The 18,646-nt window shown below is 38.5% G+C and overlaps 1 protein-coding gene and 1 long non-coding RNA gene across 7 annotated transcripts in view; one reads left to right on the top strand and one right to left on the bottom strand.

Moving 5' to 3' along the window:
* The window catches only part of rassf7a (Ras association domain family member 7a), a 30,737-nt gene extending 15,717 nt beyond the window's left edge, over positions 1–15,020 (top strand). For 4 of the 6 annotated variants that reach the window (XM_083547281.1, XM_083547284.1, XM_083547282.1 and 1 more), the window contains exons 2-6: positions 8,935–9,116; positions 9,777–10,621; positions 12,011–12,185; positions 12,560–12,646; positions 14,739–15,020. In XM_083547281.1, coding sequence (XP_083403407.1) covers positions 9,014–9,116; positions 9,777–10,621; positions 12,011–12,185; positions 12,560–12,646; positions 14,739–14,770 — 1,242 coding nt within the window. In that variant the 5' untranslated portion in view covers positions 8,935–9,013 and the 3' untranslated portion in view covers positions 14,771–15,020. Of the gene's footprint in view, positions 1–5,988; positions 6,140–6,423; positions 9,117–9,776; positions 10,622–12,010; positions 12,186–12,559; positions 12,647–14,738 lie in introns of those variants that run through there. The other 2 variants (XM_083547283.1, XM_083547285.1) reach the window with 2 other exon arrangements.
* Positions 15,021–16,104: 1,084 nt separating this feature from the next.
* LOC310729227 lies at positions 16,105–18,646 on the bottom strand. The gene is made up of 2 exons (XR_014534516.1): positions 18,427–18,646; positions 16,105–17,921 (listed from the first exon to the last, which is right to left on the bottom strand). It is a non-coding gene; the product is annotated as an uncharacterized lncRNA (long non-coding RNA).

Below are 18,646 nucleotides of genomic sequence, written 5' to 3'. Positions count from 1 at the left end.
AGATTGCATCCGTAGAGGTAGAAACATGCTATGCTTGTTTTGCTTAGATAAGCAATATCAGCTACATTTTGATGCTGGCACACCTCAGCCCACAATGTCACAATTCACTAAAACTCTAATGATTTTGTAAGCCAGGGACTGTATGCTAGATCGCTTTGTGCTGGCTGTAGCTACAAAATTTGACTCCATGGCTTCATCAGCTGTCTCCGAGCTTTCATTTTCATGTTAAACCTGAGCTAGTGTGAGTGTCTGACTGGTAAATTATTATACCAGAATACTATATTTCCTGATGTATCTCCAATTACAGAGAACAGATGCATTGGGTATTTTTAGTTAAACTATTACATGCAAGTGTTAAACCAGACATTATAGCTCATCCAAGGTTTTTATTATTATTTTGGTTCCTTCTCACCAGCCAAAAGCTGACACTGGCTTCTTCTGAGACATGGAACCATCCAACCAAATCTCTAAGCTCATACTTCCTGAGAAGGCAGTGTATTATTAAAAGGATAAAACTTTTCAGCCTCTTCCATAAATGAATTTACAGACACCCGCGATTGGCTAGTGTTGTTGTGATTGACACTAAGACATAGCAACCAGTTTTGCTCTCTTGTAGCATACTGTTGCATCACCTCCAAAATGATAATACAACTCCTGTGGCATTATTATTTTGTTTCACCCACAATCATTGCATGAAGAATGATAACACCATCCCATAACTTCTTTTTGCTCTCCTACATTAATGGTACAGTCAGAATTCTGGTTAGCAATTTATTCCATGTCATATCCCTCTGTGGAGTGGGGGGAAAAAAAAGCTATTTTTCTCATAATAGGTCAGGCTCATCCCAATGGCAGCAATATAGCTCACTTTTATCTGTCTTTCTCTTTGTGCAGCGATGTCTTAGCAGTGAGAAATCAATCTCCCATGGCTGTAAAAGTCACAATCCTATATACAGGACAGGACAGGGACCCAAAGTAAATATATGACCTTATTCCATTAGGTGCATCATCATGAATATACAGAACAGAGCTGTAAATCCAGACACCAGCACCTTCCTCTGAGTTTCTAGTAGACTCTACTAATCCTTTATTGAATCCCATATAATGAGTGTGCTGAGACTGACACTTCACCCACCTTCACTACAAATATTATCGTTTGTCAACCCCCCAAGCACTTAGTAGCCAAAGCTTGTCTGACTACTTGACTGATGTTTCTGTCTGTTTCTCTGTTGCCTTTGCAAATTGCAGCAACTTCACTTCCAGCTCCAACAGCCTAACCATTACTTTGATTGCATGTGATGTGATGTTTTGCTTCTCATAACGTATAGGAAAAAACATTCAATCTTGCTCCTGTAACATCTATATCTGAGGAAGTCATGATCAGGCATGTAAAAATAGAGAAAAGCTGGGTGTATACCAGGTTTTCGGTTCTCGTGCGTGTTTCTGAGGAACTTCGTGGAATAGGACAGGCTGTGGGATGTCTGGAATGCACGCATGTCTTTAAGCTCCTACTTCTGGAATGTGGTGTTCTGCAGTGCACGATTGAATCCATGTTTTTTTTTTTTACTCTACGGATCCAGCGTTCCACCTGGAACCTTATGCTCCATATGCATTCCTTCTGTACTTCGTTCGGCAAGACCTTGAAGTTTTGTATACATATAGTAACTCGGAGAACAAACACATTCAGGCCCAGATAGTAAATACATGGTTGTGTGAGTGTGTTTGTTTTTTTTGTGTGCATTTTATATCAATCTTTAGCTTCTCTCATATTCTCTTATAATGCTTCTGACATACCAGCACACATTTCCATATCCATCTACAATAAGTATTTTATAATTTTTTACCCATTTACTTTCTCTGTTATGCAAATGAGCAAATAGGCGTGAGCTGCAGACCGCTCATCTTTCCAGTAAGCGTTCTCTACGTTGCCTCAAGCCTTGACATGGATCATTTATATAAATTTGGAGCAGCCAGCGACAATATACACAAGTGCAGCAAACATTTCTAAATTATTCAGAACAGCAGGCATAGAAAAAAGCATGTAAATAACTAATGAACAAAGCCTATTAGTGCAGTGTGTCTCTCTCTCTCTCTCTCTCTGTCTTTCTCTGTCTAACATCATATTCACAATAAATGAAAACACGGAGCAATAATAATGTGGTGCATGGGAGCTGAAGACAGAATGCATTTGAATAAAACAAGTGTAATCTTTCAATAATGAGAATAAACTAGCTAGGTCGTATTTAATTTCCCCTGCAGAAATCTTACACACAGTCTTACACACTGCTTATTTAATACCAGGATGGTTTTACTTAACTTTAGAAAGGTTTGCTGCAGTGTAAAAATGTTGTTGAATTGCATTATGGCAAATGGTATCGGTGTTAGAAGGCATTAAGCTAAACTCGCAGGGACACTCGCCAGGTCAGAGGACGAGTCGTCTGCACAGTCCCTGTATTGTAGGCCGTCTAGATTGTTATCACCACCAAAAGGTACTTTGAGTCAGAAACTCAGGATGCAATTACCACACAGGACACCTACACTGAGTCTTTCCCAAACACAGGCAACAGTTTGTGTGTGTGTGTGTGTGTGTGTGTGTGTGTGTGTGTGTGCGTGTGCGTGTGCGTGCGTGCGCGTGTGTGCGCGCGTAAGAGAGAGAGAGAGAGAGAGAGAGAGAGAGAGAGAGAGAGAGAGAGAGAGAGAGAGAGAGAGAGATTGTGTTTATTGGTCCCTGGAGCAAAGGCAGAGATCTTTGCACAGCCCAAGCAGGTTTGACCTTGTTAAAATCAGCCCAAGTGTCCACTTCAGATTTTTCTGTTTAAAGAGTTCCTATAAACACAGATACTGAGGGACATTATCTTTTTAGTGTTAATTTTTGTGTAGTGATATATATAAAAAAAAAAATTATGAATATCTTTTCATTCATAACATTTGGTTTTAGTAGCTTGTTTTCTAATTTGAAGCTATGTTTTTATCCTGGAACTGAATGTGAAGAGATCTTAGGTCTTTTATCCTTTCTTTCTCTCGCGCGCGCTCCACACTCGGTACGCTTCATAAGCATGAATTTGTTCATGAGAAAAACATATTTGATTTAATATTTGCTAAACGAATGTCCCTTGAAATGCTCTATTTATTCACAATGGATTTTTATTCGATGCAGCCGAGCAACTGCTGGGCCTAATTAACAAGCTGTAAGTGTTTGTATGATATGACTACCAACATTATACACGCCTGCCTGCCTGCCTTTTAGGTACAAATGAACAAAAAAGGACATACACCATTAGAGCCTTGATCTATGCTTCATAATGTCCCTGTACATTGCTTTCCAATTGCTTTGGTTACAGATGATCATAGCATATGAAGTATCAGTGTAGTGCACCAGAAAAATGGGGCAGGGAATAAGTACAAGTTTAACTCGGTGCACGGTATAGTAAGGTTTGTTGTAGTTCATTGCTTCTGCCTGGCAACTTTAATCCTAAAAAAGGAAATAGTTAAACACGTCATAGGTTCAGCTGCACCCTGGGTAATCATCAGTAAAAGATTATAAATGAACAGTAATAATGATTTCACTTATAATTTGATGCCAGGGCATGTTCAGGATGCGTTTGTCAGTGGCTCATCAGGACACAGGAAGCATGCGCTTGTTATTGTTGGCGTGTACACTGCGGCTGCACAGCTGTTCTGTTTGCTGATTGTAGCAAGAGATGGGTTGCTTAGTGCTGTTGAGTTACATGGAACATGTGTCCTTGTGGAGCTTTCTGCTCGTCTTTGCTCATTCACCAGCAAAGGTAAATAAATAAATAAGTGTGTGCGTGTTTCTTAGTTTCGTATTTTCTTTGCTCTATTTACACAATGGTATCAAGGTGGTTATCTGTATTAAAATATGCGCATCCTTCCTCTGTTAAAATCTTACATTCAACTGTTTCTGTCAGCTTTCCCTTTTCATATTTGTGTTACAAAGAGTGATATGATCACATTGCTCAATACTTACAAAGGCATCCTATACAATTGTCTGCCTCCAGTAAATGGGCTTACGGGAGAGTACAAAGACAATATATTACTGAATGTATGCAAACTTTTTGCGGTGTTGTGTTTTTTTCTGAAGTTAAATTCTATATGTATGCACAAAGACAAATAAACTGCAGAAACACAAAAGGCAAGAGTGTTTGTGAAATCAGAGACTATCGCTATCCTCGTTCTTGACAGGACTGAAATTATCAGACCACCCTTAAGTTTATAGAAAAGCAGTAGGTAATTTAGGTTGGAATGCTCTCGGGGTGGAGGGTGAGAAGCACTGACATTGCTGGGTCTAGAGGAAGTAAACTGACAGTAGAACCTGTAGGAGTTGAAATGACAAAAGTAATATTTGTCTATATTTGTACATTTCTTTTCTTTGCTGCGGTAACATAGAAATTTCTCACTGTGGGGCGGATAAAGGTATATCTTATCTTATCTTTAATTGGCACAACTGATTTTTCCATCCACATGTGGCTCTTTCCAAAACGGTTACCACAAAGTTTGAGGCAGACAATTGTATAGAATGCCTTTGTATGCGGTAGCATTAAATCTTTAATTCACATGAACTAGTAGTCTCAAACCTGATTGAGCATGGTAATGCCTTTGTGCACAGAGCCAGCCCAATGAAGATATGGTTTACATGGGTTAGAATGGAAGATCTTGAGTGGCCTGCTATAGCGCTCTGACTTCAACCTTACTGAATTTAAATGCTGACTGCATCCTGGTCCCTGATCCCGGCATCATGACACATGCTCCTGCAAACACTAAATTGGTATTAGATTGAACTTAACATGCTTGCTGACTGGGTCCTTACACATGTTTTATACCATGAAAGTGTGTGCTGTTGATTGGCATCTCATAAGAGAGCAGCAGAAGCAATGGGTGTATACAGCAATCTCAGTTTTAGATTAAAACTACTTTATATAGTTTTTAATAACCACAGATGCACAATAATTTTCTATATGAATAATTCTTCAATCAATAACTAGGTACATTCTACTGAACATTTTCATTTTGGGGGGATTTTCTTTTTTGCTGTCCTGTTAAGCTGTAATTAAATGAGAGAGAGAGAGATGAAGAGAAAAGCATGACGATTCTCATAATCATGGCTTTAGATGCATCTTTGGGAGAGAAGAATATGGGAGGAATAGGCTGCTCTCGGTTGTGCTTGTCTGCATTTCTTGACTCTGTGGAATTGAACATGTGTGAGTGGTCTGAGGAGCTGAGCCTCGCCCCAAAGATCAAAGCAGGCCTTTAGCATCTGAACTGTAATCAATAACCAAAAGATCTCAAGAGATGCCTACATAAACATTTGTGAGAGCACACAGTGTGACCAGACTGTGAGTCTTCTTATCCCCATGTGCCGAAATTAGCTTCTTTTTTTTTTCATTTCAAATACTGAAAAAAAAAATATATATATATATATATATATAAAAAAGAGAAATCTGACATTAGTCTCCTTTAGACTACTTATTTATTTTTTACTTATTTGACCTTTGCTGTTTTAAATTTGTTGAAATTAGTTCATTCATTCACACCTGGTCATAAGTGTGATACAGTGGAGAACAGTAACAAAGTAAATGTAATTCATGACTGTACTTAAGTAGTTTTTTAGTGTATCTGTACTTTATTCAAATTTTCCATTAGGGGAAACTTTTACTTTCACTTTACTACATTTCAAAGTCAAATATCCTACCTTTTATTTAACTACATTTCGCATAATAAAAACGTAACAGGTCAAACAGTTACTGTTACTACCCTGATTGGTGTAAGCCACCAATCAGGGTAGAGCGCACAATGTTTTAATCTTGTTTTGATTGCTGCTTGGCAGTGGCAGATTTAGGGACATGTGCATCTTCCTGGGGGGCGTGACGGGGCGTCCAAGCTAAATAGAAATCTACCATTGTTTTGATTTGTAGGTTTTTATTTTATAAAAAAATTTTATATCGCTCATTTGCACAGTCACGTCAATTATTATATCATGTCACAGTGAATGAACCTGGTCGGGACTCGGAGCCTGCACCCACCGCCCGAAGAAGTTCCCTCACTCATACACTCAGAAAGGAGGGGTGGGGTGTCAGTAAGGAAAACTGAATCCAAATTAAAATTATTAGTGACAAAAAAGGTCTCAGGGTCCCTGGTGGTCTAGTGGTTAGGATGCGGCGCTCTCACCGCTGCGGCCCGGATTCGATCAGGGAACCAACCCCAGCCAGGGGTTGCACAAGTCAGTGCACTCTTAGTGCCGGTCCCAAACCCGGATAAATGGGGAGGGTTGCGTTAGAAAGGGAATTCAGCGTAAAAACGTGCCAAATCAAATATGCGGATCATGAATACGGATGATCCACTGTGGCGACCCCTAATGGGAGAAGCCGAAAGAAAGTTTAGTTTTAGTTTTTTAGTGACAAAAAGGTCTAAACCCTCAGGAGCCCAATTTAGGGGGATAAAAAGAGGAAAGAAGTACGGGGAAAACTATGCAAAAGACAAAAATGTGTATGCAGGATAGTAAAGGCTACTGCATTTAATAAAACAGGCTAATAACTATATAATTTAGGTTATGCTGTGTTGCCTGCTATGTTTTTATGCATAGAGCAACAATATTTCTTTTAGCTTGCCTAACATTATGATTTATAGCATATATTTTATCTTAACACCAACCTACAGTTCTGTGTGAGATAAACAGCAAGCAGAATATTTGGAGACGAATAAATGATGGAAAAAACTCCTGACTCTTGCCACAACACCCATGGCCTTATTTGCACGATTTTTTTTGAAGTTGTTGAAAAGGATGTTTTGGGCTCAGAAGAAGGTCAATCAGTGTTTGACTCGTTAATATTATTCTATTAATAGATTGGTGTGCTAACAGTAACATTAGAGTTTTTTCACATAAACTGGGTTGATTAAGCAAAAAGTCTCGTGATAAAAATGATAAGACATTATAGCTATAATAAATCACAGTACTTGGATACTTAAATACATTTGGAGGCATTTATACTTTTATTCATGTAAAAGTTTAAAGGGAGCACTTTCACTGGAGTAATGTTTTATATGTATATATATGTGTACATGATTTTTGCACTTCGTTCACCACTGGTATGGCTTGTGCTTTTTGAGCATCGCAATTGTGTGCCTTCAGCTTGGCTGGGAAAGTCAGGTGTCCCAATACTTTTGTCTATATAATGAATTTTAAATATATTGTTTTAATCTGTGTATAATTGAGGAAGATATATGACGTTGAGGGAGTGTGTATGCATGTGACATTCTCCCACCTTTATCTTGCCCTCATGATTTAAATCTTTTGGTTAAAAAGTTGACCTATACATAGAATTACTTGTATTTACTAAGTGGTATCAATTGATTTAGTTTCAGGAGCTGGTGGCTTTAGTAACCCTCATGCTGTGTAGAGAAGTGAACCCTTCGGGCCTTGACCTTGATTTAGTGCTCAAGCCTGTCGGAGCATAGAAGACAAAAGAAGATTTGTTTTAGTCTCTCACACAGGTCTGCAAGACAGCATTCCTCTGCCAGCTAATGGAGGATGATAGGGGCTCTAACCTGATTGTTTAGAGGCAGAATGCCATTATTTAGTGCTATTTCTACAGTAAAGTAGTGATTAATGAAGTCTCAAGCTCTAAGCCTCAAGTACAGAGCTTCAAATCATGACTGCAACTCTTTCAAATAACAGTGACTGAAAGGAATTGCATGGGAGGAATGTACTTGTACTTAGTGCTCCGATTATTTCAGATCATTGTGCACTAGTATCAGCTTGTGCCAAAAACATTTTGAAAGATTGTGAACAAGAAGAGATGAAGCACTAGGCTAAAACAGAACAGGATGCTGCTAGCAGATGCTCCATGATGGGCCCCAAACTTAATCTTGTCTCTCGTATTGGGTCCATGTTGCCAATGAGCCAGCTCTTTGTTCTTCATTACACAAAAGGGTGTTTATTTACAGCCTGAATGTCAGATGACTCATGCAGCAAGCGATCAGAGTGTTTCTGGGAATTTTGTTATCATCCCATCGCTTTAAAGGAGTTTACGTGATAAAGCATGAAGTCACAGCATTCCATTGGTTTCCTCCTTTTTTGAAGCTATGCAAGTCCTGGTACTGTACCTTTAGATTACCCTCTCTTCATATACTCTATGTCATGACAGTGAACTTCCTCTCCAAACTGTTTTGTGATTTTCCCCACCTATTCTTTATTTAAAAACCTGATTCAGCATTCTAAGAACGGCTGTTAATTTTACCGGCAGTTGCTGATTGAGTATTGCCTGGTTCCGTTGAGAAAAAGAGGTTGGGCTCTGTAAGTGCATTTGACTTTGTCTGACCATTTGTTTGCAAATGCTGCAAACAAGTGCAGTAAACGTGAACAGGGCCATCATCCATCAAACCACACTCGCATTCATCTTCTGCCTGGGGCCTCATTTGCTCCCTGCTGCACCGCCAAGCTCTTCGATGTTACACACTACTAAAGCTGTGCAATCTGTTCCTGTTGTGAGGTTTCAAAGTAAAGGCACTGGCATACATTAATTCAAACATTCATACACACACACACACACACACACACACACACACACACACACACACACTCTGTGTTTCTCTCTCAGCAGAGGTCTGGTTGATTGTTTGTTCCCCTAAGCACAAATCTGCTATAACTTCTTTGAAGAGAGCAAACAGTGTGTTTAATCTTAGCTGAGCTCTGCTTTTGAGCCAAGAGGGTTATGATAATTTTAGAAATGAGTTTATCCACTGGAATAGATATTTGTCACAACTTAAAATTCTTGAAAACCCCTCCATAATGTTTGCTGCTGTATTTCGGCATAGTTATGTTTCGAGAACATTGTAGTTAATGACAACTTTATTGTTTTTTTCATTCCTAACATTTTATATTAATAGCATTCGCACCCTTCTTTATCTGTGTCCTAGAACCTGCCTTTGGTTATGCAGTGCTGATTCCGTCTGATTTGATCTGATCCCAGCTGAGCTGAGGTCCGGTGCCACGCTAATGGAGCTCAAGGTGTGGGTGGAGGGTGTGGTGCGGGTGGTCTGTGGCCTCTCGGAGGAGACGTCCTGTCAGGATGTGGTCATCGCTCTCGCTCAAGCCATAGGTATCTTCATACATTACACACCAGCAAGCTGTTTATATATTAAAAACAGATATTTAAACTCTAATATAGAAATGCCTATTTTTTTTTACTTCTGGGGTGGACACTATACATATATTAATTTTTATAGCATCCAAATTGGCTTTACCATGGTGTCATGTGCCTCGGTGCTCTAACTCTGGTGTGTGTTTTTGCTTCTTTTAAATCTGACCACCCTCTGCACTACACACATCTGTCGAGACACGATTGACTATTGAACTATTTTTACTAGGTGAATTAATCACTATATACAGATGTCCAACTTTTTAAAATCAGGAACATGCAGTTGAAACACTGAAAACCTAAGCCAAATATGGATGTATGGACATATGAATGCGGTGCACTGTTCTATAATACTGTCTGTGTTATTGCAATTAACTAGCTAAATAACTCACCACGTGTTTTACATTAGGTTAGATACCACTGTAATCTGGGCAATGGAGTTATAATTGTAGTACATTGGACCGGCAGCTTTTATTTGCACAGTGGGCTAACTATTGAATGATTATGATTTGTCCACCCCTGTGTTTATGTACTGCCAAATTATCCTACTCTATGCATTGGATTAGTTGAATCTTCATTAAAGATTTCATGTGGCCTCACTGCATCTTTTGCCTCCTCCAGGCCAGACGGGTCGTTATGTCCTCATCCAGAGATTGAGAGATACTGAGCGGCAGCTTTTGGCTACTGAGCGTCCTCTGGAGTCGCTGGCTAAGCTTGGGCAGCACAGTAATGAGGTGCAGTTCTACCTTCGCCGCACTGGCCCCAGCAGCAGCAGCAGCAGTAGTGGCAGTGATAGCCACGAGCGCACACTCTCTTTTCAGAAACCCTCTGAAATAGAGCCTCCAAAACGCAACGCACCCAGAAAATCCCTGACATTTAGCATGGGTCCTTCTTCTTCCCCACGCACCAGACCTAAACAGAACCGCAGGACTCCAAGTACCAAACTCCTGCCTGACTCCAGAGCATCTCCACTGCCTCACACCACCCATCTGCAAGATCTTTCTAGAGAGGATGTGTTTAAGCAAGTTCTCCAACAGCAGGAGCGACTACAGGCACTGGAAGCCCACCTGGAGCTCCTGGAGCAGGAAACACAGGCGTGGGATCAGCAGGAAGAGTTGGCTGCCGCAGAGCTGACGCTGCTGGAAGATGAGGAGCAGTGGGAAGAGGAGCTCAGGACTGAGATGCAGCATGAGCGTTTGATGAGGAGACAACTGGCCGAATTACATGCCAAGCTGGAGGAGTGCGGCACCAGCCTGCTCGAGCTTACCTCAAAATCCACACAGCTAGAGCAGGACATTCAAAGGGAAAGGCTTGAAGCTGAAGCCCCGCCCACACACGCGCAGTCAGACGACTCTGTTAGTGCGATACAAGTGAAGCTCCAGAGTCAACAGAAACAAGGAGAGGAGCTGGAGTCGGAGCTGATAGACACTGAGAAAGCTGTGGGAAAAGCAAAAATGCTGCTGCAGGTGAGCAGAGAGGACGTGGTCTTTTGTTAGCATTAGACGTTATTTCACAGTTGGAGACATAATTATGTCCATATTATGTCCTGTGGACAGACTCAGGATAGTTCTATCATCAAAACTAAAATGCTTACAATGCACCTGTTTTTGTTTAAAATATTCAGACTCCTTTCTACTCAGCAGGTTTACAATAAAGATTCCATTCATTATTTTACACCTGCTTTCATAATGTGTTTTTGTGAAGAAAAAAAATCCTAGATACTTGAATTACCTCTTGTAATTAGCTTTATGGACTGAATGTTGGAAATGAAATGCAGAAATCATCCTTATTGCTTTAGGCTTTTTGGCCCAAACTCTGTTAATCATCATGCATACCAATGAAACTGGAATCTTCCTTATAAACGAGGACATTCCCTTAAGTATAGAAATCCTCAGAGAGACGTTCCAGCAGCAGAATGTTAATTATCATATTTTTTAGCGAGCATTAGGTGTTGGTGTCTAGCACAGAAATGGCTGTTAGTCTTGACTTGTCTGGCTCTTGACTTGTCAATTCACTAATGGAAGTCACAGACTGCAGGTGCAGAAACACACCCTTGGAGAACAAATCCCTGGATTGCTGTTAAAAGAGCCACAAGGCATAAAGTTAGGAATGTAGAAGAAGCATGTCTACCTCTAGTGGTCTCCAGTTAAATTGCAGAATTCTTTTTTTCTGAAATTTTTATCATTCCCTTCTATTGTAATGTACATGCAGTGTCTGATTTACTGTCACTATTTGACCATAAGATGTTTTTATATTGTTTAGTCACACAGTATCTCGTCTTGTTGCTCTGAGAGGAGAAAAAAATGTGTTCATAAAAACGTGTGCATAATTGTATTTTTTGCAGTGATTCACTGAACTCCATTCCAAAGTATTCCAATTTAGCATTCCAATAAAGCAATGCTAAATAATACAAAAAATAAAATAAAAAAAATAAAACAAATGTAAAATATTCAAACGTGTTTTTAATTTTTAAATTTTTCTTTTTTGAGAAAACTACAAGCACACAAAAATGACGAAGGGTTCTTATAAATTATAAAATAAAGGACATTTTATGTGATCAAGGCATAAATCTATAGATTTATTTGAATTCTTTGGGTTAGTTGCTATGAAATTTTGTACTACATGTGATGAAAGCCTTTAAAATATATTTTTTTTACTTTTCACATTAACTGTTATTGTATGTCATAATAGATTCTAATCTGATCTAGCTATTTTTTTTGTTCAGTTTAAAGCATTGTCTAGTGTAAATATATGTGTAAATATTTAAAATATAATTACAGTGATTCTTACTTTTCAGCTTGGCTTGTAATATGAAAATGGTGTATTGCGTAACTTTGTCCCTCTTATGTGTCAAGGCTAAACAGGAACAGCTGGATGAGCTGAATAAGGAGCTGAGGCAGTGTAACCTGCAGCAGTTCATCCAGCAGACTGGAGTTCTCCCTGCCCAGAACTCCTCACGTACAGACCTCCACCAGCAGCTGGACCAGCAGGAACTGGCTCAACTATTGCAGGAAACATCTTTAGATAGTGGTATAAGAAAACACAAACTCACATGCATTGCACATACATCTGTCTTATGCAATACACCAGTCATTACATCTGTCTTATGTCTTATGCACTGTAGACTATATATATATATATATATATATATATATATATATATATATATATATATATATATATATATATATATATATATATACTATGCACCAAACAGGTTTTAAAGGTATCTGATAAAGAAACTCTATATGGCTTTTAGCCTATAATCAGATTATGAAGCACTGTACTGTTTTGTAAATTTTATTTGCCACAATTTTAAAATCCACTCATTGGCTGGTTTATGTAGACTATGTTTCTCGTTTAGATAATTCTGTACATAAAAAAGAATGTTCCTCTGTTCACAGATTTTTTGCAGCGGCCCACAGCTAAGCAGTTTCTGGGGCATCCACGCAACCTGCAGCACCCCCTGGTGTCCAGCCTGAACCCTGAGGGTGTGTATGTGTGAGAATGTGCTGCTCATCCACTCTGTTCTGGCATGGCACCTCACTCAGCCAGGCCTGGTGGCAGCAGCGCTCTCTGGGTGAAGGTTCCCGTATGGTGCCCCCTTCTCGTCCAAACCTTGCTCTAATAAAGCTTGTAACTGTGTGTCTGCATTAACACCTTATCTGGCTGGCATCATACAAGGCTTTAAACAAGCATATCTGTAAGACCAGCATGCATAGCAGTTAGGATTATAATATTCAAAAACTTGTGTATGCAGTCTTTGTGCAGTATAGGACTGTTTGCATCGAATTAGTCCATTTAAAGACCGCAGTTATATTAGGCAGAATCCATGTTTTACATGTAAGCATGGTTTATTTCAAATGCTTAAATCTTTGAGAAAAGGGTCACTATGTGATAAATGAATTATAAGTCCTTTCTGTGCAATCTAGCCTTTTGTGAACTTCCTCTTCTTTGTGCAGAAGTAGGTTCTATGAATTCAGAAAAGCAACTCATTCAATTCATAGATTTAAAAAGGCATGTAAAGTTATGAAGTGTTTGAAACTCAAACAATGTAGCATTAGAAATCTTTAAAGCAGGCTTAAGTGAGTTTAGGCTTTTTTTTTTCCATTTATTTTTTTTTTTACTCTCGTCTGGTCTTTATGCCAGACTTGGGCATAAACATCTTTAAAGTCAAAGGAGTAGAGCTTTAATGCATGTGCAGTTCGATGACAGATCTCATTCAATCAGTCATCTGCCAAATTAATTAATCAATGCAACATTCCATTTTTGTGAATGTTGTAAAGTCCTTGTCTGGTGCCTTTCATATAAAGTGTTGACTTTGTCCTTCTGAACACTTTAGTTTAAGGACCGAGAGCCTGATCTGAGCAGCATTTTCTAAAGCTGCATGGGAAAAATGTAGCTAATGCCATTGGTAATGACTGACTACGCTGCTGTTTCATCACATTATTGTATGTCATTGAGTTTTCAATGGGTACAGTGTTTGTGCAGACACAGCAGAAAACTCGGTTTGTTTTCATGGCTCTAATTTTTATAATAAACTAAAGTGTTATTTCTACTTTTTATCTTTACACCTTTCTGATTTTGCAAAGACTTGCTCTGCCCCCCCCCCCCCCCACACACACACACACACACTTTATTTCAGGATCCTGTGCTCTGTTTTATTGATTATCTCTGTGTGTGTGTGTTCACATCTCTTGGTTGAGGTAAACAGTGGAGAATCAACAGCGAACTTTAGGTGAATTGATCTTTCAAATCATGTGCATGCACGCGATCTGCTGTGTGACATGACTACTCATTACAACGCCACTGACAGCACTAGTCTCTGAAACAGTTGTTTAATCAACATAAGACAGTGTGCCTGATAATAATGATGTAATGATAATATTAGTATTCAAATGCCATTATTGTTGTTTTGCAGTTGATGCAGTATTAGTCTGGAGTAAGGGAAGCATGAATGTGCCTGTATGCTGAACTATTTAGTGATCTAAAGTTGTGAAATGAGTTTTGCTATGTATTAAACCTTGGCTGCTGTTAGAATCAATAATTACAGACTGACTCACTAATATTAAAAATGTATTTTACTTTAATTGTAAAGATGCAAGTTATTAAGCAAAGGTTCCTAATTTTTCTAGCCAGTCTAACAAGAATTATGCTTAAACACTGAAATAACTGACTCACTCAGCTCCCTTGAATGGAAAATGCACCAGAGGAAGTGATCAGTGAACTCACTCATTACTGTTATTCTCTTATTTAAAACACTGCCTGTGGGAGTTACCAATCAAAGCCTGCTGAATTACTGATCCAAAGAACTAAAATCTGGATATTGCTCATCTTGTCAATATAAGCTATAAATAATGATCATGTAATATGAAGAATTTTTTTTATTTTTTATTAAAAAAACATGGCTTCCTTTTTGGGTGTTGGGTGCCTTTCTCCTCTGGTGTCTGTGTGTTTCCAGGCTTCTCAGTGGCATGGGCTAAGCCAGGATGGCTTACAATGCATGGAAATTATTTCTCCTAACTTCCTAACTTGAAAACACTGAGCACATCACTCTATATCATATTCTTGTGTGTCTTACAGTCCTGACATCCAAGGAGTCATCTTGGAGGTAAAACCCGGAGGGCCAAGGATCGCTCTCTTATTACACCCATGTACTTAGCCATCCACTGCTCTCATGGTCCTACTCATCTCATCAATGTAACAATATATTATATATCTGCTGTATATACAAATATATGTTTACATTTTGTTACATTCCAAAACATTTATTTACTGTAAAATACCAGAAAAAGTCTATCTAGAGAACTATTACTTTTGTTCATGTATTTAAGTCTAATAAAGACAGTGCTTTGTGTTTATATACAGTGGCTCTGTGTTCAAGTGTTCTTCAGGTTGTGATACATCCGGTTATTTTCTCAACCACATTCGAAGCAGATGTAACTCAATGCTGGTATGATTTCAACAAGTGTCAGTGTAGCACAGATTATAAAAAGATTTCCTCTAACGCAAAAGAAAACACATCCTGTTCAGCTGGGAAAGTGTACTTTCAGTATGAGCTCATACCTCACAACTGTCATCATATCTAGTCTGTTGATGATGGTAAGATAATACAATTAGCAGCACATGAAATTCTCTTACTATTCCCTAATTAACAATAACCTGTTACTGTAACATAATTTGTTACCCAGCAAAACCTCTCCCTTTCAGTTTGTTTATGAATATGTGACAAATATAGATGAGCAGGTTGTTCAGTGAATCATAATCCTTTATAAACCAATCTCAAACCTGCAGTGATGTACTCATCACATTGTCCGGGTTGGTGCACATATTTTTGATTAGAGTGATAGCATCAGGGAAGCATCTGATGGCTAAAGGAAGCTGCACCTTAAACCCATGCATCTATGACTTACAGCATCCGTCAGCCCTGCCTGCCAACAAACACAGTTCACACTGTCTACACAGGAGACAGCGAATATAAAGCGGAAAAACAGGAGACATGAGGAAAGATGGATGAAAACTTTGTCAGACGTCTGTGAGGTATTGCTACACAGGAAGGTCAACAGTTCAGCCGAGTTTATCTTATCACACGTTCCCTTTTGTGCACTTCTCATGGAATAAACACTGGTGCTAGTTATACACGCCCAGCTGCCTCGGCAAAAGCTTCACTTCCACATGGATGTCATGAGAGAGAAGTAAATGCAACGTGCTGCAAACAATGGACAGAAAAATAGAACCTGACAGAATGCTTGTGTTCATGTTTAAAGGTAAAAAAAAAAAACAGGTGTGATAGTGGTCATGTTTATGAAGCATGTTAAGGCAGTCAATAAGACTTGCTCACAGGATTAAAAAGGTATGTAACTAGATTATAAATTTTTTTGTCAATATTAGCCTTAGTACTGATAATCAGACTGGCACAACAGTGAAAGAAAAAATAACAAAAAGGTGATAAACTTTAAATTCATGTTTATTATACAGTAGCATAGCAATTAAGCTCTTAAAATGCTGTAACTCTTCATACTCATTAACATGACTTCTGTATTACAAACTACAAATATTTTACAACCACAGGAAAGTTATAGTAGTTCCAGACAAATGTAATTTAAGGCCAACAGTAGATTATAGTACAATAATGTATTTAAATTAACAATTACAGGTAGGATCTACTACAGTAATAGTGATAATTACTTTATGGCCACAATTGGGCTGTACTTATTTAAGACTCATAACTGCTTATATTCTAACTTAATGACAATGACTTGATGACTTACCAATGCTTACACTCCTCACATTCTTTTCTTATTACACACTACAGCTGTGGAACAAAGCCAAAGTACGATCATATACAGACTATTATAACTATGCTACTGTCATCATAGTCAGATGTAGCCTACACTAGATTAATAATAATAGTCACATTGGCATTATACTGTAAAAATGTATGACTATAATATATTGTCACAAAGGCACAGACAAGTCTAATAAATGATGGCTAAATGCAAGCTGTACATTAAAACTATGCTAATAAATGATCACCGATCTACAGATTATTCCACTATAACTACATTTTCACAAGCAGGCTACACTTTTGTATTCTTGCCGTAACTGTACGCATGAATGGCCAACAGTGTTTGGTTACATGTAAACTCTAATAGAAGTAGAAGAAATATGGCCATATATAAGCTACACTACTATATTATTACACACACACACACACACACACACACACACACACACACACACATATACATAAAGTATGATCTCATCCAGCCAATACTACCATAGCAATACTGTAGTCAGGTACGGCTACACGTACACAAAGCTGCTGCAGTAAAGTACGTTCTACTCTACTGTAGCAAAGCATGATCAAGGAAATACTATATAACTGGAGTAAGGTAGAGCCGCATCATGTGTACAATGCCGTATTGAAACATCCACACTATGCAACTGTACTTCCGCAATAAAAGCATAATGACATCTCGGCTATACTAGTGGTAAATCTATAGGCTAGACTGCTGTAATAATATAGTCACATTCCGTCACAATTCACAAACTGCACCACTATAGTAAAAGTTGCTAAATTTACACCATACTACTGCAATAAGGTATATTAAACATGCAGTCTTTATTCCTTAAATGAGGTTTGGTCCTATAGAGGTTGTATTACTGTATGGTCATATCTAGGCTGTAGAAGTGTGCTGGTATGGTATACACCCAAAAGAAAAATGTGGTCAAAAGGTTATGCGATTCTATACGTCATATTATTATGTAATATTTCTGATGTAACAGACCGTGAAGAAGCCTACACACATGTAGAATAGACAATTACATTGTACTGTATTTTAGGTCGATTACTCTGGTTCGTGGAGTATATTTGTGGTAAGTCCTATTAAACTGACATGTACACATTACTGCCATATTAGAGATGGTGAAATAGTTCAGAGGCGTGTAGATGACACATTTATAATGGTGATGGTGTACATGTGACCTGAAGCACGTACACGCTCTACAACTGGAACCGCGAGTGGAGTTTAAAAAAAAAATAATAGTGAAGGAGAAGAAGCTTCCGGTGAGATGCAGTGTAACAAAGTCTCCAGTTGGGGGTTTCTCCAGTTCCGAAGTGAAGCTGAGGTCAAGAGAGGGGCATCCAAAAGCTGGTTAGCCGCTGTCACACGCACAGTGGAGCGGAGAACAGGCGCAGTGTGCGTTAGTCAGTGGCTTACCTGCTTTCAGAAACTCAGCGGTAAAAGAAACGCACGAGCGAACCTGCGGGGAACCACGGAGCAATCAAACACTCACAGAAACAACGGCATGATACTGATACGTGACAAAAAACACGCATACTTTTAGTCCATCATTGTGTCCGATATAAAACACTTCAGCATTGGGTTTCATTATTCTGGGTCACAATTTTTTTTCCCCGGGATATACCTACGACTTGAAACGGTTTGAAGAGGTCTGCACGTGCAACCTACTTAAGTGGTTTATACACAAAGAAAAAAAATAATCCCAAGATTTCAAAGTGTTTCAGGTTTTGCTTAAGATATAAAATACTACTACTACTACTACTAATAATAATAATAATAATAATAATTACTGCCTTGAAGACATTTAGATTATTTTTTAAAAATCCACCATGTTTACTGAAAAAAACATTTAAACACAATTATATAACGGTATATAACTAAAAAATCAATTCTCTTCCATACTAACTATAGACAAATATTTTGACAATAAATTACCCATTACTATAATTAAGTCGGTTACTCACCACACAAGTTTTTTCATTAAACAGCAGCAATCTAAGGCAGAAAAAAAAATGAGTTCATCTGCTAAGCGGACAGTCCCATAAAAACGTCTGAAGGCCTGTTGTGTTTTTTATTATTACTCAGTAATTTTTAATAAAGTAACATTATTTCTAAAAAGGGTTCACAAGAAGAGCGCAAGAAGTTCAGATCACTCGCGCTCCACCAACCCTGCCCACTCCTCTG

Source organism: Silurus aristotelis (assembly GCF_946808225.1).
Source record: "Silurus aristotelis genome assembly, chromosome: 7".
Lineage (NCBI taxonomy): Eukaryota > Metazoa > Chordata > Actinopteri > Siluriformes > Siluridae > Silurus > Silurus aristotelis.
The sequence above is the reverse complement of the archived record's forward strand: the minus strand, read 5'-3'. Positions and strand labels throughout refer to the sequence as shown.